The 22,856-nt window shown below is 46.3% G+C and overlaps 8 protein-coding genes across 8 annotated transcripts; 5 read left to right on the top strand and 3 right to left on the bottom strand.

The window, feature by feature from the left end:
* Window positions 1-837: 837 nt before the first annotated feature.
* FOMMEDRAFT_139594 (MFS general substrate transporter) lies at window positions 838-3,297 on the bottom strand. Its single transcript, XM_007264681.1, has 14 exons — window positions 3,110-3,297; window positions 3,027-3,046; window positions 2,957-2,967; window positions 2,821-2,899; window positions 2,669-2,764; window positions 2,451-2,613; window positions 2,382-2,391; window positions 2,060-2,326; window positions 1,939-2,001; window positions 1,741-1,877; window positions 1,613-1,684; window positions 1,520-1,551; window positions 1,385-1,469; window positions 838-1,331 (listed from the first exon to the last, which is right to left on the bottom strand). Exons 1-14 carry the CDS (start codon window positions 3,288-3,290, stop codon window positions 892-894), a joined length of 1,656 nt encoding a protein of 551 aa, XP_007264743.1. The 5' UTR covers window positions 3,291-3,297; the 3' UTR covers window positions 838-891.
* A 1,234-nt stretch (window positions 3,298-4,531) lies between these two features.
* Window positions 4,532-6,039, top strand: FOMMEDRAFT_27236 (NAD-malate dehydrogenase; the record flags this gene model as incomplete). The annotated part of the gene is made up of 10 exons (XM_007264680.1): window positions 4,532-4,562; window positions 4,618-4,673; window positions 4,736-4,907; window positions 4,963-4,970; window positions 5,015-5,041; window positions 5,092-5,240; window positions 5,295-5,418; window positions 5,476-5,790; window positions 5,848-5,949; window positions 6,007-6,039. The coding sequence occupies 10 exons, from the start codon at window positions 4,532-4,534 to the stop codon at window positions 6,037-6,039; spliced, it is 1,017 nt and encodes a 338-aa protein (XP_007264742.1).
* Window positions 6,040-8,086: 2,047 nt separating this feature from the next.
* FOMMEDRAFT_154110 (uncharacterized protein) lies at window positions 8,087-10,535 on the top strand (the record flags this gene model as incomplete). The annotated part of the gene is made up of 6 exons (XM_007264679.1): window positions 8,087-8,246; window positions 8,305-8,324; window positions 8,374-8,388; window positions 8,444-8,479; window positions 9,549-9,738; window positions 10,339-10,535. 6 exons carry the CDS (start codon window positions 8,087-8,089, stop codon window positions 10,533-10,535), a joined length of 618 nt encoding a protein of 205 aa, XP_007264741.1.
* A 170-nt stretch (window positions 10,536-10,705) lies between these two features.
* FOMMEDRAFT_120221 (multidrug/Oligosaccharidyl-lipid/Polysaccharide flippase) lies at window positions 10,706-12,762 on the top strand. The gene is made up of 5 exons (XM_007264678.1): window positions 10,706-11,717; window positions 11,777-11,984; window positions 12,055-12,504; window positions 12,558-12,654; window positions 12,708-12,762. Exons 1-3 carry the CDS (start codon window positions 10,955-10,957, stop codon window positions 12,491-12,493), a joined length of 1,410 nt encoding a protein of 469 aa, XP_007264740.1. The 5' UTR covers window positions 10,706-10,954; the 3' UTR covers window positions 12,494-12,504; window positions 12,558-12,654; window positions 12,708-12,762.
* Window positions 12,763-13,263: 501 nt separating this feature from the next.
* FOMMEDRAFT_145642 (uncharacterized protein) lies at window positions 13,264-14,548 on the top strand (the record flags this gene model as incomplete). Its single annotated transcript, XM_007264677.1, has 1 exon — window positions 13,264-14,548. The coding sequence occupies exon 1, from the start codon at window positions 13,292-13,294 to the stop codon at window positions 14,546-14,548; it is 1,257 nt and encodes a 418-aa protein (XP_007264739.1). The 5' UTR covers window positions 13,264-13,291.
* A 748-nt stretch (window positions 14,549-15,296) lies between these two features.
* Window positions 15,297-17,466, bottom strand: FOMMEDRAFT_18648 (uncharacterized protein). The gene is made up of 4 exons (XM_007264676.1): window positions 16,419-17,466; window positions 16,334-16,358; window positions 16,148-16,270; window positions 15,297-16,045 (listed from the first exon to the last, which is right to left on the bottom strand). The coding sequence occupies exons 1-4, from the start codon at window positions 17,140-17,142 to the stop codon at window positions 15,631-15,633; spliced, it is 1,287 nt and encodes a 428-aa protein (XP_007264738.1). The 5' UTR covers window positions 17,143-17,466; the 3' UTR covers window positions 15,297-15,630.
* A 617-nt stretch (window positions 17,467-18,083) lies between these two features.
* On the top strand, window positions 18,084-21,827 carry FOMMEDRAFT_40610 (TPR-like protein; the record flags this gene model as incomplete). The annotated part of the gene is made up of 2 exons (XM_007264675.1): window positions 18,084-20,590; window positions 20,690-21,827. Coding segments are annotated over 2 exons (3,645 nt in total), but the record flags the coding sequence as incomplete, so codon positions are not given.
* Window positions 21,828-21,997: 170 nt separating this feature from the next.
* On the bottom strand, window positions 21,998-22,675 carry FOMMEDRAFT_81035 (uncharacterized protein; the record flags this gene model as incomplete). The annotated part of the gene is made up of 1 exon (XM_007264674.1): window positions 21,998-22,675. The coding sequence occupies one exon, from the start codon at window positions 22,673-22,675 to the stop codon at window positions 21,998-22,000; it is 678 nt and encodes a 225-aa protein (XP_007264736.1).
* Window positions 22,676-22,856: the final 181 nt, after the last annotated feature.

Raw genomic sequence — 22,856 nt, 5'->3', positions numbered from 1 at the left:
TGCAAGCACATGCTGTTAACATCACCGACGATACCCGGAGCGCCGCTTCTCTAGACGTTCCTTGCGTAACGTAGAATATCCCGAAAATCTGAGAATGCGGGTTGGAGAGAGGCTTACGATATTGCGCCACGCCCGAAGAGCAAGCAGATGAGAGTCAAGAAGAAAGGGGCGGTTCTCCTTGTAACATCGGGGAGTTGAGTGCTTATATGCATCAGAGCGTTGTCAGCCTTTTGACAGCTCACGCGCCAAGTTTCAGCATCAAAGCGAACATTGGCGACTCAGGAACTCATCGTGCTGCGCTGTCCGCAATGGGAATTGGAATGTGCGAACAGAGGCACGGAACAAACGGGGAGGTCGGGTACTGCGGCCTGCTCGGTGATGTCTACCGAGTTGCAAGTCTTCCAATACTTCAAGTTGCTTAATCCAAGGACAGAGGAATAGTAAGTCAAATATCGCCACAAGTCGCTGAGAGCATTGAATGCCTCTTTGAAGAAATGCAAAGTATTCGTGAGCGGTGCAAGAGGACTTAGATGACGGACATTGCAAAGTGAGAAAGAAGCGCGAATTTAGCCTTTTTGCCTGAACATCAGCGGCAGTGTAATTCCCTAACGGGGCTATCGGAAATACGTAAGACGTGTAGCACTATTAGCAGTGACTCTAACCGAAAAATGGACACGATCGACTTGCGTTGCCACGATGCATGAATAGTTTACTCTAATACTCATTCAGTAGTACAATCTTACCCTTTTTACACTCTGGTAATAGTACCATAAAAGCTGAAACACGAACACGTACGCAGTCTCATTACTGTCATACAAGCAAGGATGTCCTCGAGGTACTTAGCATACTTTCATCAACTCAAACATGCCGCGTTTTCACACTAAAAGGCAATCATTCTCCAGTAGTTCCCGCAATGACGTTTCCGTGAACGCCCCACCCGACGCCCAGACCGAACATGGTCCATCCAATGAAAATAATTCCGACAGACGCAGCAAGGAAGAGCCAACGCACGCCCTCGCGACCCGGGACAGGTGACTTCAGCCGTTTCTCTTCCTGCTTCATATCTCCACTCGCCAATTTTTCCAACCCTTTCTTACGCATGAGACGTTCCACTTCGTCATCAAGCAGTCTTGGCTGTACTTGCGATAGACGCGCAGCAGGTAGCAGGGTCGTCCTTGAAAGTAGGAGTAGAACTCCCGAGACAGCAACAGAGAGGAATGCGTAGACAAGCCATAAAGTCACAGCAGGGTCTAGCGAGTCGCTTGGGGTGTCATCTTGCAGCTTTCCAGCTGCTGTTGTGATGATGACGATAGAAGCTTGGACGACGGATTCTTGCGAATAAATTAGTCATTAACTCAAATATGCATGCATGCAGTCAGCTCACTCTTGATGGCAAATGCCGTGGCAAACCATTGGGGATCAGATATGACACTCCTGACAATTTCTACTTGGGGCGCCGGAGTAACACACTGGAACGCATCTTCAGAACACCGATGATGATTCATTTCGTTCATCTCACCTGAGACATTGCGTAGAAAATATACGCAGCCACTAGAGTAAGGGAAGTTAACGACTGGCCCACTCCCATGGGAGAAATGGCATGCGGACTAACCAAACGTCGGAACTGTATGCGAGAACTTCAAGAGCAGCATAGAAATCAAGAAAGTCACGCCAGAAGCGAACACTGGGAGAGCATGTCGTGAGCAAAGATGATATTGGTGAGTTGACATATGTACATACAGAATGACACTCGCTGGCCATAGACATCAATGAATATACCCAGGAAGGGTGTCAAGCATGCTGGGAGCAAAAGGTAAAAACTTGAGACCCATCCACCAATGACCGCGCCTTTCTTCAACCTTTGCTGTGCGAATTGCCTAACGAAGGTAATAATAATATCATTAGATGTAGACTTTATGGGAAAAGACGAAGACTTGCGTTGAGATAGATACGAAAGATTGCACACCAGCATTCTCGAAGATAGCAAAGAGTACGACGATCCTGCACAAGAACGTCATTTATTGGTACTCTTACGAAGTTCAGGGCAAAGACAACCTACCAAAATGTCAATGGGAGATGTCTGATTGCCGTAATACTGAAAACGCCCTTTCGGGTATGGCTCTTGAGATTTTGTCCGTCCGTCTGGTCGGTTACTTCGTAGGTCTTGCAAAGCCACTTATCAAGGAAGATAACAGCGAGCGCGCAGGCCACCGAGAAACCTGCAATAACAGCTGATATCCAGAGCGCCCATGCGTAGGTGCCGAGATTGGTCGCAATAATGTTTGCTGTCGATTGACCAGTGAATTGAGCAAGGTTCGCAACTCCCCTGAACATGTCTTTCGGGTCAGCAGAAGTATATGATGATCGGCTTCAATACAGACCAGATAGCACCTGCGCTCTTTCTGTTAGAATCTCAAGTAGATTTACGAATGGAAGTATACTCTACTCACCAATTGAGAAAGCGAAACCCCCGCCACGAGCGAAATAGGTGGAGAAGATCCTGTGCTGTGCATTGTCCAACGAGCCATCTCCAATAGCGGCGATTACCTTTCCAACAATGAGCAGTGGATAACTATTCAAGTTGTTCGTCGCAGCGCCAGCCATAACAATAGCCTACGTCATAGAATTATATGAGAACTCCAGATAAGTTACTGCGACAGTAACGTACGCCACCCATATGGAAAGAGGCGAGGATGGCAGAGAGGAGAGGACCTCCCCACTTGTCGATACAGAACCCGAGAGCGACGCATAGGAAAGTATTAACCTGTTGTATGGCTGAGTCAGAGTGAACGACAGTCAAGAAAACGGTTTATTGCCAACCAAGTTGGTTACTGCAACCAAAGTCGCGAACTGCGAATTATTGATGTGCGTCTCCTTGATAATTGTGGTCTTCAGTGCTCTGTAAGTCGGTAGTAAGTACACAAATAACTCAAAGCCATAGAATCAATATTCATACACAATCAAACCCTGTGTACAAAGGAGAAGATGATGTGAGCTTTGATAAGGTATGAGAAAAGTGGACGAACATTACTCCAATGATTACCAACTGCAGGAATAAATGATTAATTCAAATTCCTTAGAGTGAGGCAGCGAGGACGTGTATACGCACAGCTGCACAAGCAAGTCAGGACGAGAATGAGTATCCGCCATCCGACGGGTAACTTTGGCTTTCGATTTCTGGAGCCCACAGACTGCTCATCGAAACTTGAGACCTTCTCGGATGAACCCTTCTCGTCCACGACTGGCCTGTTGGTCAAGGATTGCACTTCTGATTGACTAGATACAGCCATGCCGTAGAGAGGACAGGGAACAGTGGCAAGGCAGCACGCATTGTCTCATGAACCGAGGCATTGTTTTATAACTCCGTTGTCGCCTATTAATATCCAAAATCCTTGGCGCAGATGCGAAAAACAAGCCGTTCGGCAGAGTGAAAGGCACGACATTATGTCCTGGTGCGAGATCATCAGGACAAATTGAGGTAAATCGAAGCCATCCGTGTCAGGCGAAGGGAGTGGAAGGATAATCAGATATCCAACACCCACGCGTCATCTTATCAGATCCACCAGTCGTCGAGCAGCCTCCTGCACGCGCACCGCTTCAAGAACGGAGGATGTAGTATTCCAATCTCACGACTGCGAGAATAAAAGCCCCATAGTATGATCAAGCTTGCGGCTTCGTCGCGGTCCGCTTGTTTCCACGGATCCAGGGCACAAAGACCAGACTTCCTGCATTCTATCTCGGAGTGGGCAGATACCTCTCCAGGACGGGCACAGTTCATCATTATCTGATACAGACCTATCAGTGGGGTGATAAGGCGGTCCCAGGATAACGTTGAGGGTTATTCAAGTTGTGAACGGTGGGAGGCCACTTCATAGGAAAAAATAGAATCGTGGAAAGAAGACACAGTAGCTCTTGAATATATCATCAACAATCCCCTCCTGTACACTGAGGGTTAGCAAGAACATCCTACACCAGCATCAGCAGCGGACACATGCACGCCATGACACGAAGAACATTCATCTGCATGGAAGTCCCATGTCGTTTACGTACCTAAGATCCGGAAGGAAAAGTACGATTTTTGATGATTCCCGCTCTATCCCCGCACCGAACCCGAAAGCTTTGTCGGCAAATGCCAAAGGCACGCAAGATAGATGTCAACGTAGCACAGATGGTTAATTTCTTCATTGAAGTCTATTGTCCACATGGTGGACCTCTCAGCGTCAACCTCCGATACAACCGTGTTTATTGTTCGGGAAGCAGCTTTCCTCCCTCCATGTAAAAGCCCGAGAATCCGCGTCAAAAAATTGTTCCACCCTCTTCCGCCCTAGATAATGCAAACAAGTAAACCTCGCGGGTAGAATCGACACAATTCAAGGACTCGCAATGAGCAAGTGCAATGACGAGTAAATCATGTGCTAGCAACGCTCGTGATTTCGCAGCACGTGCGTATCCCCACTGAGACGCCGATTAGGACGCAACTGCCCAGATTCTCGATATCATCTCTCTCATTCATCAACCATCTGCAACAACGATGACAAAAGCTGTCGTTCTCGGAGCTGCTGGTAAACCATAAAGTCGATATGTTAAAGGTATATGTTATTGAACTGTTTACCACAGGCGGTATTGGACAACCGTTGTCATTACTGCTCAAGACTAGTCCTCTGATCTCTGAGGTGATCAAGCACGACTCTTTTCATGTTTACCGTCATTCATGCGTTTATTGGCTTCTCTGTAGCTCGGTCTATATGATATCGTCAATACTCCTGGTGTAGCTGCCGATCTGTCGCACATTGACACGCCTGCTAAAGTTGAGGGCTACCTCCCTCCTGACAACGGGCTTGGCAAGACCCTCAAAGGCGCAGATGTTGTGGTTATCCCTGCAGGTGTCCCGAGGAAGCCAGGAGTAAGTAATTGAAGACCAATAATACGAATTCATTTTAATTTTTTTGCATCTTCCTCTAGATGACGAGGTATGTTTAGGTGGATATATGCGCAGGTTTTTATGTCTAATCAGTCGTGGCGTAGGGATGATCTCTTCAAGGTATGTCTGGAATCGAACCCCGCATGTGTCTGTTTGTCTCATGAAACTAGGTCAACGCTGGAATCGTCCGCGATCTCGCCATTGGTATTGCTGAGCACGCCCCCAAAGCTTTCGTGCTTGTCATCTCAAACCCGGTCAATTCAACTGTTCCGATAGTCGCCGAGATCTTCAAGCAGAAGAATGTATTTGATCCAAAGAGGTATGTGGAAATAATACAACTTTGTATAGTCGTAAATTGTTAATCGGTATTTAGGCTGTTCGGAGTGACGACATTGGATGTTGTCCGCGCTTCCACATTCGTTGCGGAAAAAATCGGAGACCTTTCAGTTGCACCCGCTGTCACGGTTCCTGTTGTCGGTGGACACAGCGGTGTTACCGTGAGTAACATATCTTCGCGTTTTATTAGATTTGGATATATGCTCATAATATTAAAGATTGTTCCACTTCTTTCACAATCCTCTCACCCTTTGCCAGCAGATCTGACGGAGGACGGCATTAAAGCGCTGACGAACCGTGTCCAATATGGTGGTGATGAGGTCGTCAAAGCAAAAGATGGTGCAGGCTCCGCGACTCTCTCTATGGCTTATGCTGGCGCGGAGTTCGCCGCGAAGCTGTTGCGCGCAATCAAAGGTGAGAAGGGCATCGTTGCCCCAACATTCGTGCATCTCTCGGCACATGAAGGTGGAAAGACAGTTCAAGAAGAAATTGGAGCACCTCTCGAATATTTCTCGACTCGTGTGGAACTTGGGGTTGGTATTTCATTCATGTTTAAAATAGATAACACTGACGTTCTCATTTCTTATCAGGAAAATGGTGTAGAGAAAATCAACCCTCTCGGAAAGATTTCCAGCTACGAGCAGACCCTCTTGGAGGCTGCTGTTCCTGAACTCAAGACTAACATCGAGAAGGTTTGTTTTCTCATCGACATTGTCGCAGCGACCCTGATTAAACCTGAATTCACGCAGGGCATCTCTTTCATCCAAAACCCGAAACTCTAAGCAGCTTGACTAGAATCGTTAGAAATCAAGCCAAAGCAATTCCTAATGTTCGACAGAGTAACTGTACTTTTTTGTGTTAAATACGACAAATCAATGGTCCTTTGTATGGGGCAAAAAAGAAAAAAGGCATAGATGTGACTTGTGGGGTATATGGCATCACCAAATCGAACACGAAAATGTATTGGAATTTACTGCTAAGACATATATTTTTTACATATTGTGGATCCTTATATTCGCTTATAAAGTCTACATGTAAATATATTGCCTTGTCAGACTCTGCACGTTTTGGTGATGCTGGGCCGCGTATGGCCCGTGATCTTTGTCATCTTGCAGTCTCTGAGCCTTTGGAATCTAACGCTGCTTATTGTTTCTGGCCAACAGGAGGCAGAAACCTATTCTGAAGCCTAGAGAATTTGTTTTAAAATGTATTTCCAGCCAATCAGGTAGTAGCTTTCAAATTTTGTAATAAATTCCTAGGGTTACAAAATGGGATTCTGCCTCCTGTGTGGGGCTCATTGCAAATCCATTAGGTCATGCCATTTGGCAAGACGATGTGTGTGCCTTGAGAGCTGGAAATTCGAAATCGTCGTTCTTAAAATAATCTTCCTTCCCGCTTCCTCTTGAGACGGAGCAATCGTTCCGACGGACCTCCGGAGTTTTCTTGTTACATCAGCAATACTATAACCACCGATGATGATTTCTCCCAGCGGCATCTTCTGAATCATTCGCTTTGAAACAGAAGGGAAATTACGAGGTGTCTATCTATATCTACTGGGAACATTCAACATAGTATGCAATTAAGCATCTCAATATGGTACCCTTGATTACGAGCCAAATCTTCTTGTCGAGACTCGTAACGCAGATGAATAGGGACTTCAGATCAGACAAATGATAAGGTGGAATGGTCCAGTATATTGTACATTAACGGAGTGAGTTAGTAACTGAGTTGCTAGGGTTCGATCTGGGGATTCTATATAGATAAACACATTCCATGGGATGCTTCTCCCGTCACCTGACCAGCGCTAGAGGCAGAGTCCTCAGCCTCAGTCCTCGTCCAAAGTCGCCGATTTCGTCACTCGACAAGGTAAAGACAAGCATACCGCCAACCCTGGCAACAACGTTATTACCTGGCCCTTGCAGGTGTCAACTGTAATGACGACTTGGGCATATTATGATTTTGACAAGAAACTCCAATCAACTCAGATTATCTCACTGGACTAGCGCTCTCTCATTGTCGGGTAGGCCGGCCACTACTTGCATGCGCCTAACAAGAGGGACAAACTCACTCTCAAATTAGTCTCTAACACCCCAAATGACTGGAGCATCTAGCTGAGTGTCTATGTGAACCTCTCCGAGCGCTCCTCGTCCACGGAATGGTTACCGTGCGCGACAACGTAAACTCTTTTTCAATTACATTCGTGAAAGGAGGTACGGCTAAACTGGAATTAGAAACCCTTGTACAAGAGAAGATGGCTGTCCCGTTATAGACGTGGATGACTACATTTTCATCGAAAATCCTGGAAGAGATGGTTGGCAATAGGTAAGCATGGATACATATTACAATGACTACAGAGATGCAGTCAATCACAGGTCGAAGACTTACTGAAAGCTAAAACTGTACAGGCAAAGATAAACTCATCTCACTGTTTAAAATTTGACGGATGTGTCTCTTATGTTTGATACGGCGCTCGAGAACCTGTAGCGCGCATTGAGCCGAGTATTCGGTTTGACAACTGGCTCAGTATTGGAGAAGATGGTAGTACAGGAGACGATTCTACTTCGCTTTATGATGAACATTCTAGATCCCTGGTGGTGTTGTGTCTCCTCTCGCACAACGCCTCAATCAGTTCATTTGCATTCCCATCCATGCAATGCTCGGCCATGCGGCGCCGCTTAACTTATATATTTAGTGACATCAGTAACCGACCCGAATACTGTAATTCTGCACAGACGAGACCGCAATTGCAATCGAATCAAACTGCGAGACTACACCATATAAAAGGGCCAGGAAGGCCCAGGATGAATGCTGCCATAAACATTCCTTCTCATGGCAGCCCATACTCAAGACAACACTCATATTCACACTCTTCACACCCGCTCCTCTGCCATAGACGTCGACCCGAGTTTGGTGCCATTATTTGTCTCCTCAATTAACACTGCGAAGTACTTTGAAGTCGCCATCTTGACTGTATTGGTCTATAACTCTCGTGAGTACTGTAGTTTATTAAGTGCTGTTCTTACAGATACAGAACATAATCCACTTAGTCATAACTACCGCCAAGGAGGTATATCTTCGTGAATTTATTAAATCTGCACTGACATTCTTATCTTTAGGCAAAGTACTTTTGGGTGAGCCTCATGCTTAGATTATAGGGTCTGTATCCTAATAATAAAAATGAAGCAGAAGCCAAAGAGCCCCATAAGTCTTGTTTATTTCACAGTACGTACCGTTAAATGTTCTGGTAGATAGATCTGTTGTAACCCTAGGGATCTAGAATCGTTATGTTGGACTCCTGGGAGCGATTTGTTCCATAGTCAGTAAGCATGTGATCCGTTTATGCAATGCAGTATCAAAAAAAAAAAAATTAATTGACGCGTGTTTCTACTCTAGCTTCAAGCTTTCACGTGAATATTTCGAGGTATGAGGAAGATATCATTATAAGATTACTACTGACTTTGTATCCCAACACACGTTACGCGCAGCTGTACGATTGTACCTCCAGCACATTCATACAAACTACTCACCTGGTAATTAGGTCGGTTGACTCTGTGGACTGGCAGTCTGTGCAGTAGGTGGTCTTATTTTAGTTAATGTTATACCTATTTAATCTAGTAAGCAGACTTGATCACTGTTGTACTTATAGATTGTAAGCAAATGTCCTAGTGCTCGAAAAGGTTAGAGCATACTTATTAGTTTGTCAGATATTCTTCAAATGCGTGTCTTGGCACTTTGCCGTCAGAGTAAGTATGCTGTATCTCCAGATAAGGCTTTACGTTAAATTCTTCGCAGACAAGAAGGTTTCAATTTGCCTCAAGATTCTCCTCGCCGCAGAAGCAGGCATCGATCTTGGTCTTCTTATCTATAGCGCCTTGCATTACAATAGTAAGACTATCATTCACATTTTGTTTTTAGTAGCAGACTGAGAGCTGTGAAAAAAAAAAATCAGTCAATGTTGGACGTCTTACACAAGGGGTCAATGTTTGTGTGGCTACTAATGAAGTTTCACACACATCATTTATTATCTCATGGTAATCATAATTTGTACAGGTCTAGGCACCAACTCATTTGAAACAGGATTGTCCCTCTGGTGTATGGAACAATCTTACTATGCCTTGCTCTGTTCAAGAGTACAGAGTACTGGAAATTTTCTTCCGGATTTAAGGGATTCTATCTTGTCAGAGTGCTTGTTGAAGACCAAGTCTTATATTATGGCTTGTAAGCAAAATATTACACACACAATGCATCCTTAGCTGATTAGTTTAGTGTAATATTTTGCTCTGTGGCACAGATTGCACGTATCAGACTCGAGGACGTTAGCCCCTTCGTTTCATATCTTCTGAATGCGGCTGGAAGTCCTGCGCTTTTGTGCGTCCTCGGAAGCCACCTCCTAATCAATCTAAAGGAGGCAGGCGAGATGGGAGTGAACGAAGGCACCAACTACAGGTCTAGGGTTGTAAGCAACATCGAATTCACCAAATGTGAGTCTATTTTCTCGTCTCTGTTGTCAATTTAGCTTATATGTCCTGGAATATCCTACAGCCGCCTCAAGTGACGAAGACACACTTTGTGTTTGAAGGTATAAATCCGCCGTTCTCTCGGAGCGATGTTACAAGTTGCTTTTCCTGCTTAGTTCGACTTCTAAATCATATTATATCTTGATTCTTCGCAATACATTTCATCAATCTCCTAAGGGAGTTTTCCGTGAACTGTTTAAAGCGAGGCACTGCACGGAGGCTCACACCAGCGCGTGGAACTTAGAAGCTTTATTCGGGAAGACAACTCAAGAAAGCATGTGTTTATCAACGCAGTGTGAATTTCGAGTGAACAGGAAGTGAATCGGAGAGTCAAATGGAAGGTCAAACCAGAGATGCGGATAGCAGATAGGCCTCAAACATATTTGGAGAGCTGTCCATCTCGTACTGGATATTGTTTAGCTCACTACGGTATAAAGTGTATGTCACGAGCAGCAATGGGGAACTAATTTCCCCATTCTGCATCATTCGAGCACTGCGACTGCGAGTGACCTATTTTACAGAAGTGCCGATGAATGCGGAATACATACAACACTGGACTGTCAGGTCGAGGACTCGAAATCCAAGGACAGGAGAGACACGGAGAACCGTCTCCTGACACTCAAACTGAGTTACCAGTTCGATTGCACATTGATTTTGGGGCGCCAATGGCAATAGATGAGATGGGAAGTTCGGGATGGGAACTCGGACCGAAGTTGCGGGGAACGGTCACGTGCATTGGACTGACTCTTGGAATTCAATGATCGACGCGTGATCGTCGGCATTTCGGAAGCCATAGTTGAGTCAAAAGGAAGTTAGAAAGACAGACGGTTACGTTTTCGTCTTCTGCTCCATGTCGTCTACAAACCCCCACTATTCTGCTTCCGCCTCTTCGCTCCCAACAGACTATGGCCTTCTTTCCCGCTATGCCTCTGCAAACTCGGGACGGGTTGGTGACGACGGCGATGACATCAGCGACTATGGGGAGTTGAATGACTCGGAACATCCTCATGGCCGTCGACATAGCACTCTCCGTCCTGTTATCCCAACGATAGCATCGCTCCCCAAGCCCTTCAATGCTTCTGAAACTACGCCGCTCCTTGGCCCTAATCCACCGGTTCCTCGCATTGTCGAAGAGGGCGATGTGGCAGAAGCCGGCAAGCCAGAACCCGGACCTGTCGCCATGTACTGGGAAGAGACCAAAATTCTTATAAAATATACCTTGCCTGTATACGGAACGCAACTCCTGGAATATTCGTTGATAATTGCTTCCGTAGTTTCAATAGGTCAAATTTCTACTGTCGCTCTTGCTGCATCAACGCTTGGATCCATGACTGCGTCTGTCACTGGATATAGTATTCTGCAGGGTTTCGCGAGCACTCTTGATACAGTACTTCCTTCTGCATGGACCTCTGACCAGCCGCAACTCGTTGGTCTTTGGGCTCAGAGAATGACAATTGTCTTGATTGCAGCTCTCGTTCCCATAATATCCATATGGGTAAACGCTGAAGCAATCCTCTTGGTCTTGCGGCAGGATCCGGAGGTTGCTAATCTTGCAGGTCTTTACTTACGTTGGGCACTCCTCGGTCTCCCTGCATACATTTTTAACCAGGTTTCCCGTCGCTATTTCCAGTCGCAGGGCTTATTCACAGTCCCAACGCGTGTTACGATGGTTGTTGCGCCTATTAATGCTATTCTCAATTATTCACTCGTATGGGGCCCAGAGTCAATTCGCCTTGGATTCATTGGTGCTCCAATTGCGACTTCAATTTCGTTCAATCTCATCGCTATCTTCTCGCTCATATACGGCATTTTCTGGGTACCTCGGACTGCATGGTACCCACTGTCCCATCGTATGTTCACCAGTCTAGGCATACTGGTGCAGCTCGGTATTGCAGGAGTTGGTCAGACGGCCTCAGAATGGTGGTCCTGGGAGCTTGTTGGACGTAAGACCTTATACTGTTGCTCCTATAAGGCCCTAAGCTCAAATTATTTTCTAACATAGTTGCTGCGAGCCAACTCGGGCCAGTTGCTCTTGCCACCCAGTCCGTTCTCCTTGTCTCTGCTTCTGCAACATATCAGGCACCATTCTCTATGAGCATCGCCGCATCAGTACGGATTGGTAACTTGCTTGGTGAGAAGAATGCACACCGCGCCGGAATTGCGGCAAAAGTCTCCTTTTTGGTGGTTATGGTTGTCGAACTTCTGAACAGGTATCTCCTTTTGATGCCTGTTTTATGTCATTGTTTATTGGTATTCTGATATTACGTTAATACTTCCTAGCGCAATGTTCCTTATTTTCCGCAATTCATGGGGGTATCTCTTCAACAAGGACCCGGAAGTCGTCTCCCTCGTCGCCTCCATCCTTCCTATTGTCGCTTTGTTCCAAGTCTTCGACGGACTCAGTGGTTGCATAGCCGGTGTGCTCCGCGCACGCGGAAAACAAGCGTTAGGAGCACTTCTCAACTTATCCGCATACTACGTGCTAGGTATTCCATTTGGATTATGGCTTGCGTTTGCATACGGAATGAAGCTGAGGGGATTATGGATTGGTTTGACGGTCGCGTTGGTTTATTGCTCTGCAGTGGGACTCTGGTTGTGCCTGAGGACGGATTGGCAAAGAGAAGTTATGAAGGTTGAGATGCGGATGGAGAAGGAGCGGGTGGAGACTGAGAGAATTCGGATTTCGGTTGAAAGTGGAAGCGGAAGTGAGAGTGCGTAATGCGCTAGAAGGTATGCATAGAGATATAAATGTTACTTTGCGTTACTGATGACCGCCTTTCCAGTCTTGCCAAACTCGACCGGAGAAGGGACTAGAAAAAGTATATACATCATATTTATTGCTTTTCATATGCTTTTCATCGCTATGCAGGACACTTTGAGGTGAGTGAGTCACTGTTCTTTTTACTCGTTGAACGCTGATCTAACTTAAAAAGTTCAGTCCGATCTACATGTATTTTCCTGTCATATTCTTAACGAACTTACGACGTTATTATGGCTTAAAATTGAATTAAATGGTTTATGATATTGAATTGCGAGGGAAGATATTTGATGACCGTTTTACATACAGTGTAAGTGGAAGCACTGGAAGGCGAGATTGGTGACTGCTGGCAAAGCCTGGGAAGATGGCGAGGACAAATTATGAATTTTCCACCCTTTGATCCTTTATTCACTGTTCTTACGGTGCTTTCTTTTTTTTTCGTGATTTCTGAGGGTCGGAGACTCGAGTCAAGAAATATCCATCTCCGCTCCAAAAATTATATCACTTATAACGTGACCAAAGTTCTATGCTTGTGACAGACCAGAACAGGTCTTTCTCCCTATACCAGGTTCCTCTACTTCAGGTGCACTCGTATCGTAGGCTAGCCAGATTCGTGCATAAAGGCCCTTCATGAAATGGTCCACCATAGACGCATTACCTCCTGAAATCCTTCACAGGATTTTCTTGATAACGCTTCCGATTAGGCCCGCAATACACGATCGTCCAGACCGTCCTCTTTCGTTTTCTATCTGCTCTCCAATGTACATTTCCCATGTCTGTCGATCTTGGCGTGGCGTCTCGCTCTCTTCTGGCGCACTGTGGTCCCATCTTTCAATTAAGTTCACTGATCGCTACAAGTCGAAGGAATGGGAGGCGATGGTGGAGGTATTCGATACGTGGCTCCAAAGAACGAATGGATCAGCTCTCAACTTTATGATCTACTTCGCTCTCCGGAAAACAGACGATGACAGAATCCATCGCATGTCGGAGTATGTCGTCACAACTTTCCTTGCTCACCAGCGCCGATGGAGAGACGTAGTTCTCCGCTGTTTTGGTTTATTACCTTCTTCTGAGTTTGCGGGGATAAACGCAATTGACATGCCTATGCTAACATCATTGGCTCTGGATGTCATATTTTCGGGATACCAAAAAATGTGTACTGTTTGCGTTGGGGAGTCGCCGCTTCTCAAGCATCTACAAGTAGGCGATGCCTTTGACCTCGAGACAAGTGATGGCGCAGGACAAAATCTAAGCGAAGCAAGCAGGTCGTTGTTACGCACGAGATATTCGTTACATAATGCTACCCGACTCTGCCTTGATTTGTTGAAAGCCACTCCTTGCATGACAGCGATCCGCTTTATGTACAGGGCTACACTGGATAAAGAGGTAGAGACAGAGATGACAACAAGTAATCTGAAAGCTCTTATGCTTCCCCCCGAAGGCTCTAATCAGATAATTAATAAGCTGACTCTCCCCTCTCTCAAAATATTGCGTTGCGGGCGTCCTTTCACGTTGTGGACGGAAGTGGGATTTCTGGACTTCACGAGACGTTCAATGCCTCCGTTAACCCATTTGCGTTTATTTTCCGAGGACGAGGACACCCTGATCCCTGCTTTACACCTCCTGCCTACCCTTCAGGTTCTATCTCTCGAGAATACCAGAGTATCAGCGAAATTCTTTCAAGCACTTGCTTTGACGACAGATACAAGCACAGCTGCAGGGACAGTAGATACAAGTAGAAGCAATTTGTGCCCCGCCCTCCTGTCACTTCGTCTCCACGGGCTCTATATGTGGGACGATACAGATGCATTCGAATGCGTCAAAGCTATGTTAATGATGTTCAAATCACGCGAAAACGTTTTGACGAGGAGAAACAAAATTGTGGAAGAGAACCTGGGAATGAGCGATAGGCAGATACAGTGGGTGCTTAACGACTTTCGTATTTATGTGTTTTCTGCTGCTGCTGAGGTCGTACCTCTTGGACCAGGTCGCTTCTGGCCAGACATCGATATGTAGCAAACTCTACTCCAGGCTTCATATTCTGTGTATAATTTTCATCGATTACCTTTGTGAGATCATTTTGTTGCTACATTCTGTATTGTTTGTTGTTTTGGGTTGCCTTCTTGAAGCTCTCATGCCAAGTCAATAAATTGTGTTTCAAAATAATATATATACTCTAGTATCTATTTGCCAGTGCATGCTCAATATCAGAGATCAATATAATAAAAGAGGTCAATATAATATTGAATACTGCTACAAAGCACAGTTTCCCCAAACCTTTTCCACAGTTGAATATCATCCTTCTCATTTCTTTATTTTATTTTGTCAGTCAGGGATAATTGTCTCATTACACAATTATGTATGTATCTGGCATTCTGACATAATCTGTTATTTACATGTACAATCACAACTTTAAAAAAGGTTATTCAAGCCTTCTGTTCAAGAGTTTATTTGCTGTAAATGTATTGATTAGTTATTTTGTGGGCACATTCTCACCAGACAACTGGCTATAACCTTGATAGACAGTGTTCAATCTCAGAGTCCATACTTATAAATACTTTTGGACTTTCTTGCTTAATTGTAAAAATTTACCTTCAACCTTCCAGAGATTCTCTTTACAAATGCACTGTGAAAATTGATTAAATATGACCTACTGTAAATGTATACCCAACCTAGAGAGAATCAAAGAACAGAATGAATGAGGTTTGACAACATACTAATAGAAAAAAAGTATATTTGTTGGGCTGACTCGGAGAACTGGTGTGTACTTCCTATCTGGATGCTGGATCAGTGGTCTGAAGTAATCCATAGCCGTGCCATCGCAAAGGCGGAAAGCCTATTAAAACTGATTATTGTAATGCAGTCTTCAGTCTCCAGCCTTCAGTCATATAAAGTGCAAGCATATTTTATTAGCAAGAATAACAACATAGAGATAAAGACTTCATGCGTTACGGAATCTTGTATTCCCACCATGAGTACTGATTGAAGCGATCATCAAAAAGGAACAACAACACAGCTAAGTGGCGGTCGAAAGCGAGGAGGACGAAAGCGCGAATTGACAAAGACCCAACCCAAATGTAAGTAAAATTTGTCAAGAACTATCTCGTCGCAGGCGGAGCAGCATGCACAACAGTAGATGGTAGCTTCACTGCACGCGCGGCACGAGAAGGCGGTCTCGATCCAGCAGGGCTATCATCAAAATCCGATCCTTCCGCTTTCAACTCCCCCGCGCCAATTTTCTCCAGCTTCGCGTCAAACTCGCGCTTTCGGTACCCAGATACGATCCGTTCGAGAAGTTCGCTTGTCGATACTCCAGGCGTGCGACGCGTAGGGAGGAACTTCCCGAGTGACTTGACGTACCCGTAGACATCGTCGTGTCCTGGTGCGGCGTACGGATCTTCGTCATGTGCGACGTAATCGATTTCCCATTTGTCGAGAAAGGCAGCGTCGATGATCCATGGTGCGTCTTGAACAACTTCGTCTACCCATCTGCAATGTCGGACTGCTTCGCATCTGTACGAGAGAAAAAAAGGGGAAGGAATGAGTAAACCGAGGATGAGATACTCCGATTTGTTGTTTTCTATCAATCGGGTAATGGGAAGACATGGAGCGTACCTTTCTGCATGGGTCATGACCGTGCGGGACTTGTGCTTTTGTACAAGCTCATCTGAGTTGACACCAACGAGAAGGTACACGGAAGGAAATGCATGTTTTCCTTGTCGGAGTTGTAATGCGTGACTTGAAGAATCGAAGCATGAGAATCATGAAGACATATTGTTACTGTGAAGCGATATAACTCACCCAAAATGAAATAGATCATAAACACCTACAAAATATTAAAAAACGCATGAGTGCTTATTTTTATCGGTTAAATTGAGTAGCTTACCATCAGCATATACGCGAACAGGCCTCCCAGTTGGAGGGGGATTAATTTTGTACGGCCTCTTCAGCCCAGCCTCAGTCGGATCACCAGCAATAGCTTTCCTCACAAATTCCTGGATGTCCTCAATGGTCAGCTTCGCAGGATCGAATTCTGCTGCGGCAACGGGCACAGGTGGAGGCTCCTCTGAGGCCCTTAACGGGACAGCTGCGACGTTCACAGGCTGACTCTGTTGCGGACGACCCGAAGTCGTACCCGAATTCTGACGAGAAGCAGCAGTAACGGTGACAGCGGGAGTGATAATTTGGCCCCTTGCTTCTGCGGCAGTGACACCAGGGAAGTGCGCAGATGTCGGAGATGTGAGGGTAGATACGGAAGCGGATGCGGATGAGTGCCCGGATTCGAGACTCGAGTGGGGATGTGAATGGTGTACAGTGCGGACACTCGTGCTCGTCTCGATATCTCCATCGTACGTAGGAGAGTCGACACCATCGTCTGAAGAAATGACACCCGAGAGGTGATTATGTCGCGTTCGCGATGGCGCTGCTTGACGCGCCCCGCCCCGCGTGTTGGCGAGTGGGGAAGACGGAATCTGCTGATTGCGCGAGACGTTGAGGGATATGGTCGATGCGGCATCGTCTGTCATCGGATCGTTATCCTCTTCTGACCTGTCATAGATACTCAGACATTTTGTGCTACTTATATACGAAACACAAAGCAACTTACGCATCGTACGCGGGAGAGTCGACAGAGGGCGAATGCTTGCCAGCAGTTAGGTTGCGCCTTGTATGAAGCATTTTCTTATGGTCGCGATGATGGATGGGGTCAGCAGTGACACTTGAACCGGAGTCCATAGTGTCTAGGGTGGCGAGAGGGATTTTATCGGATTTTGGAGAGGCGTAAATCGGTGGAATATGGATGCACGTGCTTAATCAGAGTGACCTCAGTGGAGTGGCAGAGGCGGTACTAATTAGACGATTGTAATCAACACCTGGCGTCTCGTTCGCAGTTGAGCCCGTGTCTTCTCGTTCGTGGTCGTCGTCGATCAAAGGATAGAATACCAGCACCGGTCCGGTCCTCAAATCTATTCGATTATGTAAGCAAATCGGATGACGTCTTCAATAAGTTCTGGAAAATACATCCGCGAACTTTCACTTCTCGAAGTAAGACGATAACAAAGCTTGCCACTCGCATATGCGTTTCTTGTTTGCTGCTTGCCCCCTTGCAAATTATGTCACTGGATAACGGAAAAGTTTGGAAATATGTCCTATTACTTATTGCACGAAATGTCAATAGGAATTATATAATGTCCGCAAAAATCGCAGCACTAGTTTTGCCTCAAGCCCTCTTGCCATCGTCAACGTGTCGCCAGCATGGCTAGTGAGTGCAGCGAACAGATGTCGCCAGTACTGTGCTCCGAAGGCGGGACAACAGTTCTAGATGGTCCACCTGAGTCAGGTATGTTGTTTTCTATCTGCTACGCTGAGCAGTATCTTGACTAGGTTCCCAGTCCCTGGTGAACGTCAGACACATCACAACCTTGCTCTTGAACACTGGTTACGCTTCGAGAAAACAGGTCAAAAAGAAGAGCTCGATAAATCCATCGATCACGATCGCACTGCTCTGAATCTTCGTCCCGAGGGACATACTGACCATTCCCAATCGCTGTGGAATCTTGCAATATCACTTCGTGCACGATACGATCGATGGGGACAGATAGAAGATTTAGAAGAAGTCATCGAATTGTACAAACTCGTTCTGCAATTTCGCCCTGAAGGCCATCCAGATCGCCATGCAACTTTAAATATGCTTGCAATTTCTGTCGAAGCTCGATTCATGCAGCGTGGACGGACTGAGGACCTGGACAAGGCCATCTGGTTGAACTCTGCTGCCCTTGAACTTTGCTCCGAAGGCCATCCGGATCGTTCTCTGTCTCTAAATAACCTTGCTAGTTGCTTGAGACTTCGATTCGAGCAGTATGGGCGGCCAGAGGACCTTGATAAAGCCATTGAGATGTATGGTGCCGCATTAGATCTTCATCCGAACGGCCATCCAGCTCGTCCTTCGTCCCTGAACAATCTTGCAATTGTGTTGCAAACTCGATTCGAGCGGCACGGACGGACATTAGACCTTGATAAAGCCATTGAGTTGCATCGTGCCGCTTTGGAACTTCGCCCGAGAGGCCACCCAGACCATTGCCAGTCGTTAAATAATCTCGCTTCCTCTATGATAAACCAATTCAAGCATCATAGGCGGGTAGGGGATCTTGATGAAGCCATTGAGTTGCGCCGTGCTGTCCTAGAACTTCGCCCCGAAGGTTATCCGAATCGCTGTATTGCTCTAAACAATCTCGCAGCTTCCTTGCAAGTTCGATTCGAGTATCATGGTCGGGCACAAGACCTTGACGAGGCTATCGAGTCACATCGTGCTGCTCTGGAACTTCGCCCTAAAGGACATCCATATCATTCCGCATCTTTAAACAATCTCGCAAATTCTATAAAAACACGATTCGATCAGCGTGGACGGAAGGAGGACCTTGATGAAGCCATCGAGCTGCATCACGCCGCTCTTGACCTTCTCCCTAGGGATCATCCAGAACGTTATGTATTCCTGAACAACCTTGCTGGTGCACTACGATCTCGATTTGAACAATATGGACGGTTGGAGGATCTTGATGAAGCCATCGAGCTTCATCGTACCGCCCTAGAACTTTACCCCGAAGGCCATCCTCTTAAACAGTTGTCCCTTCACAATCTTGCAAATTCCATAAAAATTCGATTTGAGCAGTATGGACAGAAAGAGGACGTTGATGAAGCTGTCAAATTACACCGCGTTGTCCTGGATCTTCGTCCTGATGGCCATCCGGATCGTCCTGCTTCTCTAAGCAACCTTGCTAATGCGCTGGAAACTCGATTCAATTATTATGGACGGAGAGACGATCTTGATAAAGCTGTTCAGCTGCACCGTACTGCTCTGGATCTTCTGTCTCAAGATCATCCAGAGCGCTTTGTATATCTAAACAACTTCGGAAATTCTATAAAGATCCGATTTGAGCAGTACGGACGATCAGAAGATCTCGACGAAGCCATTAAATTGTTCCGCACCAATTTGGAACTTTTACCCGAAGGCCATCTACAGCGTTCTTCTTCTCTAAACAACCTTGCGAATGCCGTAAGGACTCGTTTCTCCCAGCACGGGCGTAGGGAGGACCTCGACGAATCCATCGAGTTACACCGTGCTGCCTTGGAACTTCGCCCAGAGGGACATCCTCTTCGATCCTCATCTTTAAACAGCCTTGCAACTTCATTACAAATACGATTCCATCTTCATGAACGGACAGAGGATCTTGACGAAATTATCGAATTACGCTTTACCGTTCTGGAACTTCGCCCCAGTGGTCATCCTGATCGTTCTGCAGCTCTAGACAACCTCGCGACGTCCTTATTAATACGCTTCGAGCGGCGTGGATCGATAGGAGATCTTGAAGCAGCTATCGAGCTGTACCGTGCCGGCCTAGAACTTCGCTCCGATGGCCATCCATATCATTCCATGTCTCTGTACAATCTTGCAAATTCCATGACAGTTCGGTTTGAGCAGCATGGGCTAGAAAAGGATATCGGCGAGGCTATTGAATTGCACCGTCACGCACTGGAACTTCGCCCTGAAGGCCATCCAGACCGTTGTGCTTCCCTATATAAACTTGCAGATTCCATATATGCTCGAATCAAGCAACAGTGGGATGTGGATGAGTTTGCCGAATGCATGCAATTACTGCAGCGCGCTGCTAACCACAAATTCTCGGGATTAACGGTGCGCCTCAGTGCTGCCTGTCGATGGGCGGAGCTAGCGCGATTGTACGATCACTGGACCGCTCTCTTGGCCTATAAAGCGACAATATCGGTACTTCAGCACGCACTCACCATAAGTCCAACTCTCCACGAACAATATGAATTCCTCATTACGAATGGACGTTATAGTATACTCACAATGGAGGCGGCTTCCTACGCAATAGAGAAAAATGAGCTGAAGCCAGCGATTGAGATACTTGAGCAAGGAAGGGGTTTGCTCTGGTCGCAGTTACGCGGTTTTAGGTCTCCTCTGGATCAACTAGCAGAGACAAACAGCGAACTTGTAGACAGATTCAAAAACGTCAGCCGTCGACTGGAGAACCTCGCAACGTTACATGGGGCACTAGGATCCGATTCGACGGAGAAAGAAGGCGGGTCCATGATTCTGGACGTGCAATTGAAGCGGAGCGCATTTGACGAGTTGCTGAGGACTAAGAAACAACTTTCCGAAGAACAGGAGGAGGTCATTCACGAGATTCGACGAGTTCCAGGGTTCGAGAGTTTCCTTGACGCTACGCCGTTCACGGTACTGCAGCGGGCAGCATCGGAAGGTCCGATCATCGTGGTCAACCATAGCGAATATCGTTGTGATGCCCTCATTATTCTCCCCCGTGAAGACTTGCCGGTTGTTAATGTGCCGTTGGACGAAAGATTCTATGCGGATAGTATTAAACTATACAACGAGCTCTCGGAGACACGCGTAAGCTTTGGAGCTGCTTCACCCAAGTATAACGAAAAGCTTTGCGCAGCGATGGAGATGTTGTGGAATAGAGCTGTTTCTAAAACCGTTGATAAACTTGAAGAACTTGGAGTTAACAAAGGTTCCCGCATCTGGTGGTGTCCTACGTCCGTGCTATCTGCGTTTCCGTTCCATGCAGCGGGACCATTCAAGGGTGCAGATGGTACCGAGAAATACTTATTGAATGATTATGTCTCGTCATATACACCAACTCTCGGGGCCCTCATCAATGCACGGTCTGGCGGCGCAGAGGAAGATCCGTTAGTGCTTGTCATTGGGGATATGTCACTTGGATCAGCTAAACAGGAAATTAGCAATATACGGAACTGTGGTGTGAGCACCAAATTGCTCGTCGGCAAGAAAGCGTCTCGTACTGCAGTGACCAAAGCCATCCAGGAAGCAACTTGGGTCCATTTCGTTTGCCATGGATACTTAGGCTCGAAAGCCTTCAACTCCTCGTTCAATCTATCAGATGGCGGGCTAACAGTACTCGATATAGTTAAAGCTAGTCTGCCCGACGCGGAGTTCGCTTTTCTTTCCGCTTGTCATACTGCACAGCAACCTTACAGTGGTGCACACGATGAGGTTCTTCACCTCGCCGCAGCGATACAATTTTCTGGGTTCCGAAGCGTGATAGGTTCAATGTGGGAGCTACTTGATACTGATGGCCCGCATTTTGCCAGGACAGTCTATGAGTATATGTATGACTGTGAGGAGGGAGAAGCTAAGTATAAGAGGGCGGCAGCGGGACTTCGCAAAGCGGCTTTGGTGTTGAAGTCACGGGCTGGGGTTGCGGTCGAACGATGGGTTAATCTTGTGCATATTGGCGCTTGAGTGGAGTTGGGACGTTGGTGGGCAGTCAACGAAATACACATTTCTCGTGTTCTGTCAATTCTATTTACTTATGTTCTGAAATTCTAAGGGAAATGCTGGGTTTTCTTACAGTAATCATCTTATTGACAAATGTAACAACTGGTTATAATGTAGACAGACCGTAGCTACTGAATCACGACGCCTGGATATACCTGTCCACCTGTATTAGCAAACTCCAACAAACCTGCCCGAGCACTAGCGCTGATTGTATCATTACCCCTCAAGTCAATAGTGTATCCAAACCCGCTGCAGTACCACATCAGAAATTGAATATCCTGCAAATCTGAGCTGGGCCTATTCTTGCGTTCCCCGAAAGTGATCAACTTCTCGCGCAATAACAATGGTGGTGCAACAACAACATATCCTTCGTCTTTATCCCCAATGTATATAGAGCCGTTATTGCTCAGAAATTGACGGTATTGAGGCCGGTGGGGCCACACAGTAGGATCAAATATTTCAACCTCAATACCATCAAGTCGAAAGTGCGGTATTCCATACTGGTCAGTATGGGCTGAGAAGCGACCTCCAGACAGTCCAACAAGGGTGCGGATTTTCGAGTCTATGTCTTGACCACTCTCGGGGCCAGTTGCAACCACTATGTCCACATCTTGGGTGGCACGAGTACTTCCCAAGGCCATACAGGCAGCTCCCCCTAGAATAGCATAGCGAATACCAGCAACTCTACAAAGGGCATGCAATGTCTTGAGGACGTCTATTGTAACGCCTCCTATTATTGAAATCCACAAAGTCAGTTTATTAAGATAGTATGTATAAGGTAAGGATATCTTACTAGGTGCTGACATGATGGGTAATTGATGAACGCAAGCTTAGTCTGAAGTAGTTGCAAGCAACTGACGAGAATATGTTGTTGAAATAACATGTCTTTCTTACTATCAGACTTTTATATGCTCAGAGCTCCAGGCTGTCAGTGACAGTGTAGAGGGGACCCGAAGGCTCAGCAAGGGGACCCAGGCTACAACTATC

The sequence above is a fragment of the Fomitiporia mediterranea genome (assembly GCF_000271605.1).
Source record: "Fomitiporia mediterranea MF3/22 unplaced genomic scaffold FOMMEscaffold_4, whole genome shotgun sequence".
NCBI classification, from domain to species: Eukaryota; Fungi; Basidiomycota; class Agaricomycetes; order Hymenochaetales; family Hymenochaetaceae; genus Fomitiporia; species Fomitiporia mediterranea.
This window is presented reverse-complemented; position numbering and strand designations above follow the sequence as displayed.

Coding starts and splice junctions, on each gene's coding strand:
- FOMMEDRAFT_18648 (XM_007264676.1), bottom strand. CDS start 17,142: ATGCGTAAGTTGCTTTGTGTTTCGTATATAAGTAGCACAAAATGTCTG. Junction 16,359..16,418: donor TGTTCGCGTATATGCTGATG/GTAAGCTACTCA, acceptor AATATTTTGTAG/GTGTTTATGATCTATTTCAT. Junction 16,271..16,333: donor TATGATCTATTTCATTTTGG/GTGAGTTATATC, acceptor CGATTCTTCAAG/TCACGCATTACAACTCCGAC.
- FOMMEDRAFT_139594 (XM_007264681.1), bottom strand. CDS start 3,290: ATGGCTGTATCTAGTCAATCAGAAGTGCAATCCTTGACCAACAGGCCA. Junction 2,614..2,668: donor CCTCTTTCCATATGGGTGGC/GTACGTTACTGT, acceptor TCTATGACGTAG/GCTATTGTTATGGCTGGCGC. Junction 1,878..1,938: donor TCTTTCGTATCTATCTCAAC/GCAAGTCTTCGT, acceptor TACCTTCGTTAG/GCAATTCGCACAGCAAAGGT.
- FOMMEDRAFT_120221 (XM_007264678.1), top strand. CDS start 10,955: ATGTACTGGGAAGAGACCAAAATTCTTATAAAATATACCTTGCCTGTA. Junction 11,718..11,776: donor GTCCTGGGAGCTTGTTGGAC/GTAAGACCTTAT, acceptor TTTCTAACATAG/TTGCTGCGAGCCAACTCGGG. Junction 11,985..12,054: donor GTTGTCGAACTTCTGAACAG/GTATCTCCTTTT, acceptor AATACTTCCTAG/CGCAATGTTCCTTATTTTCC.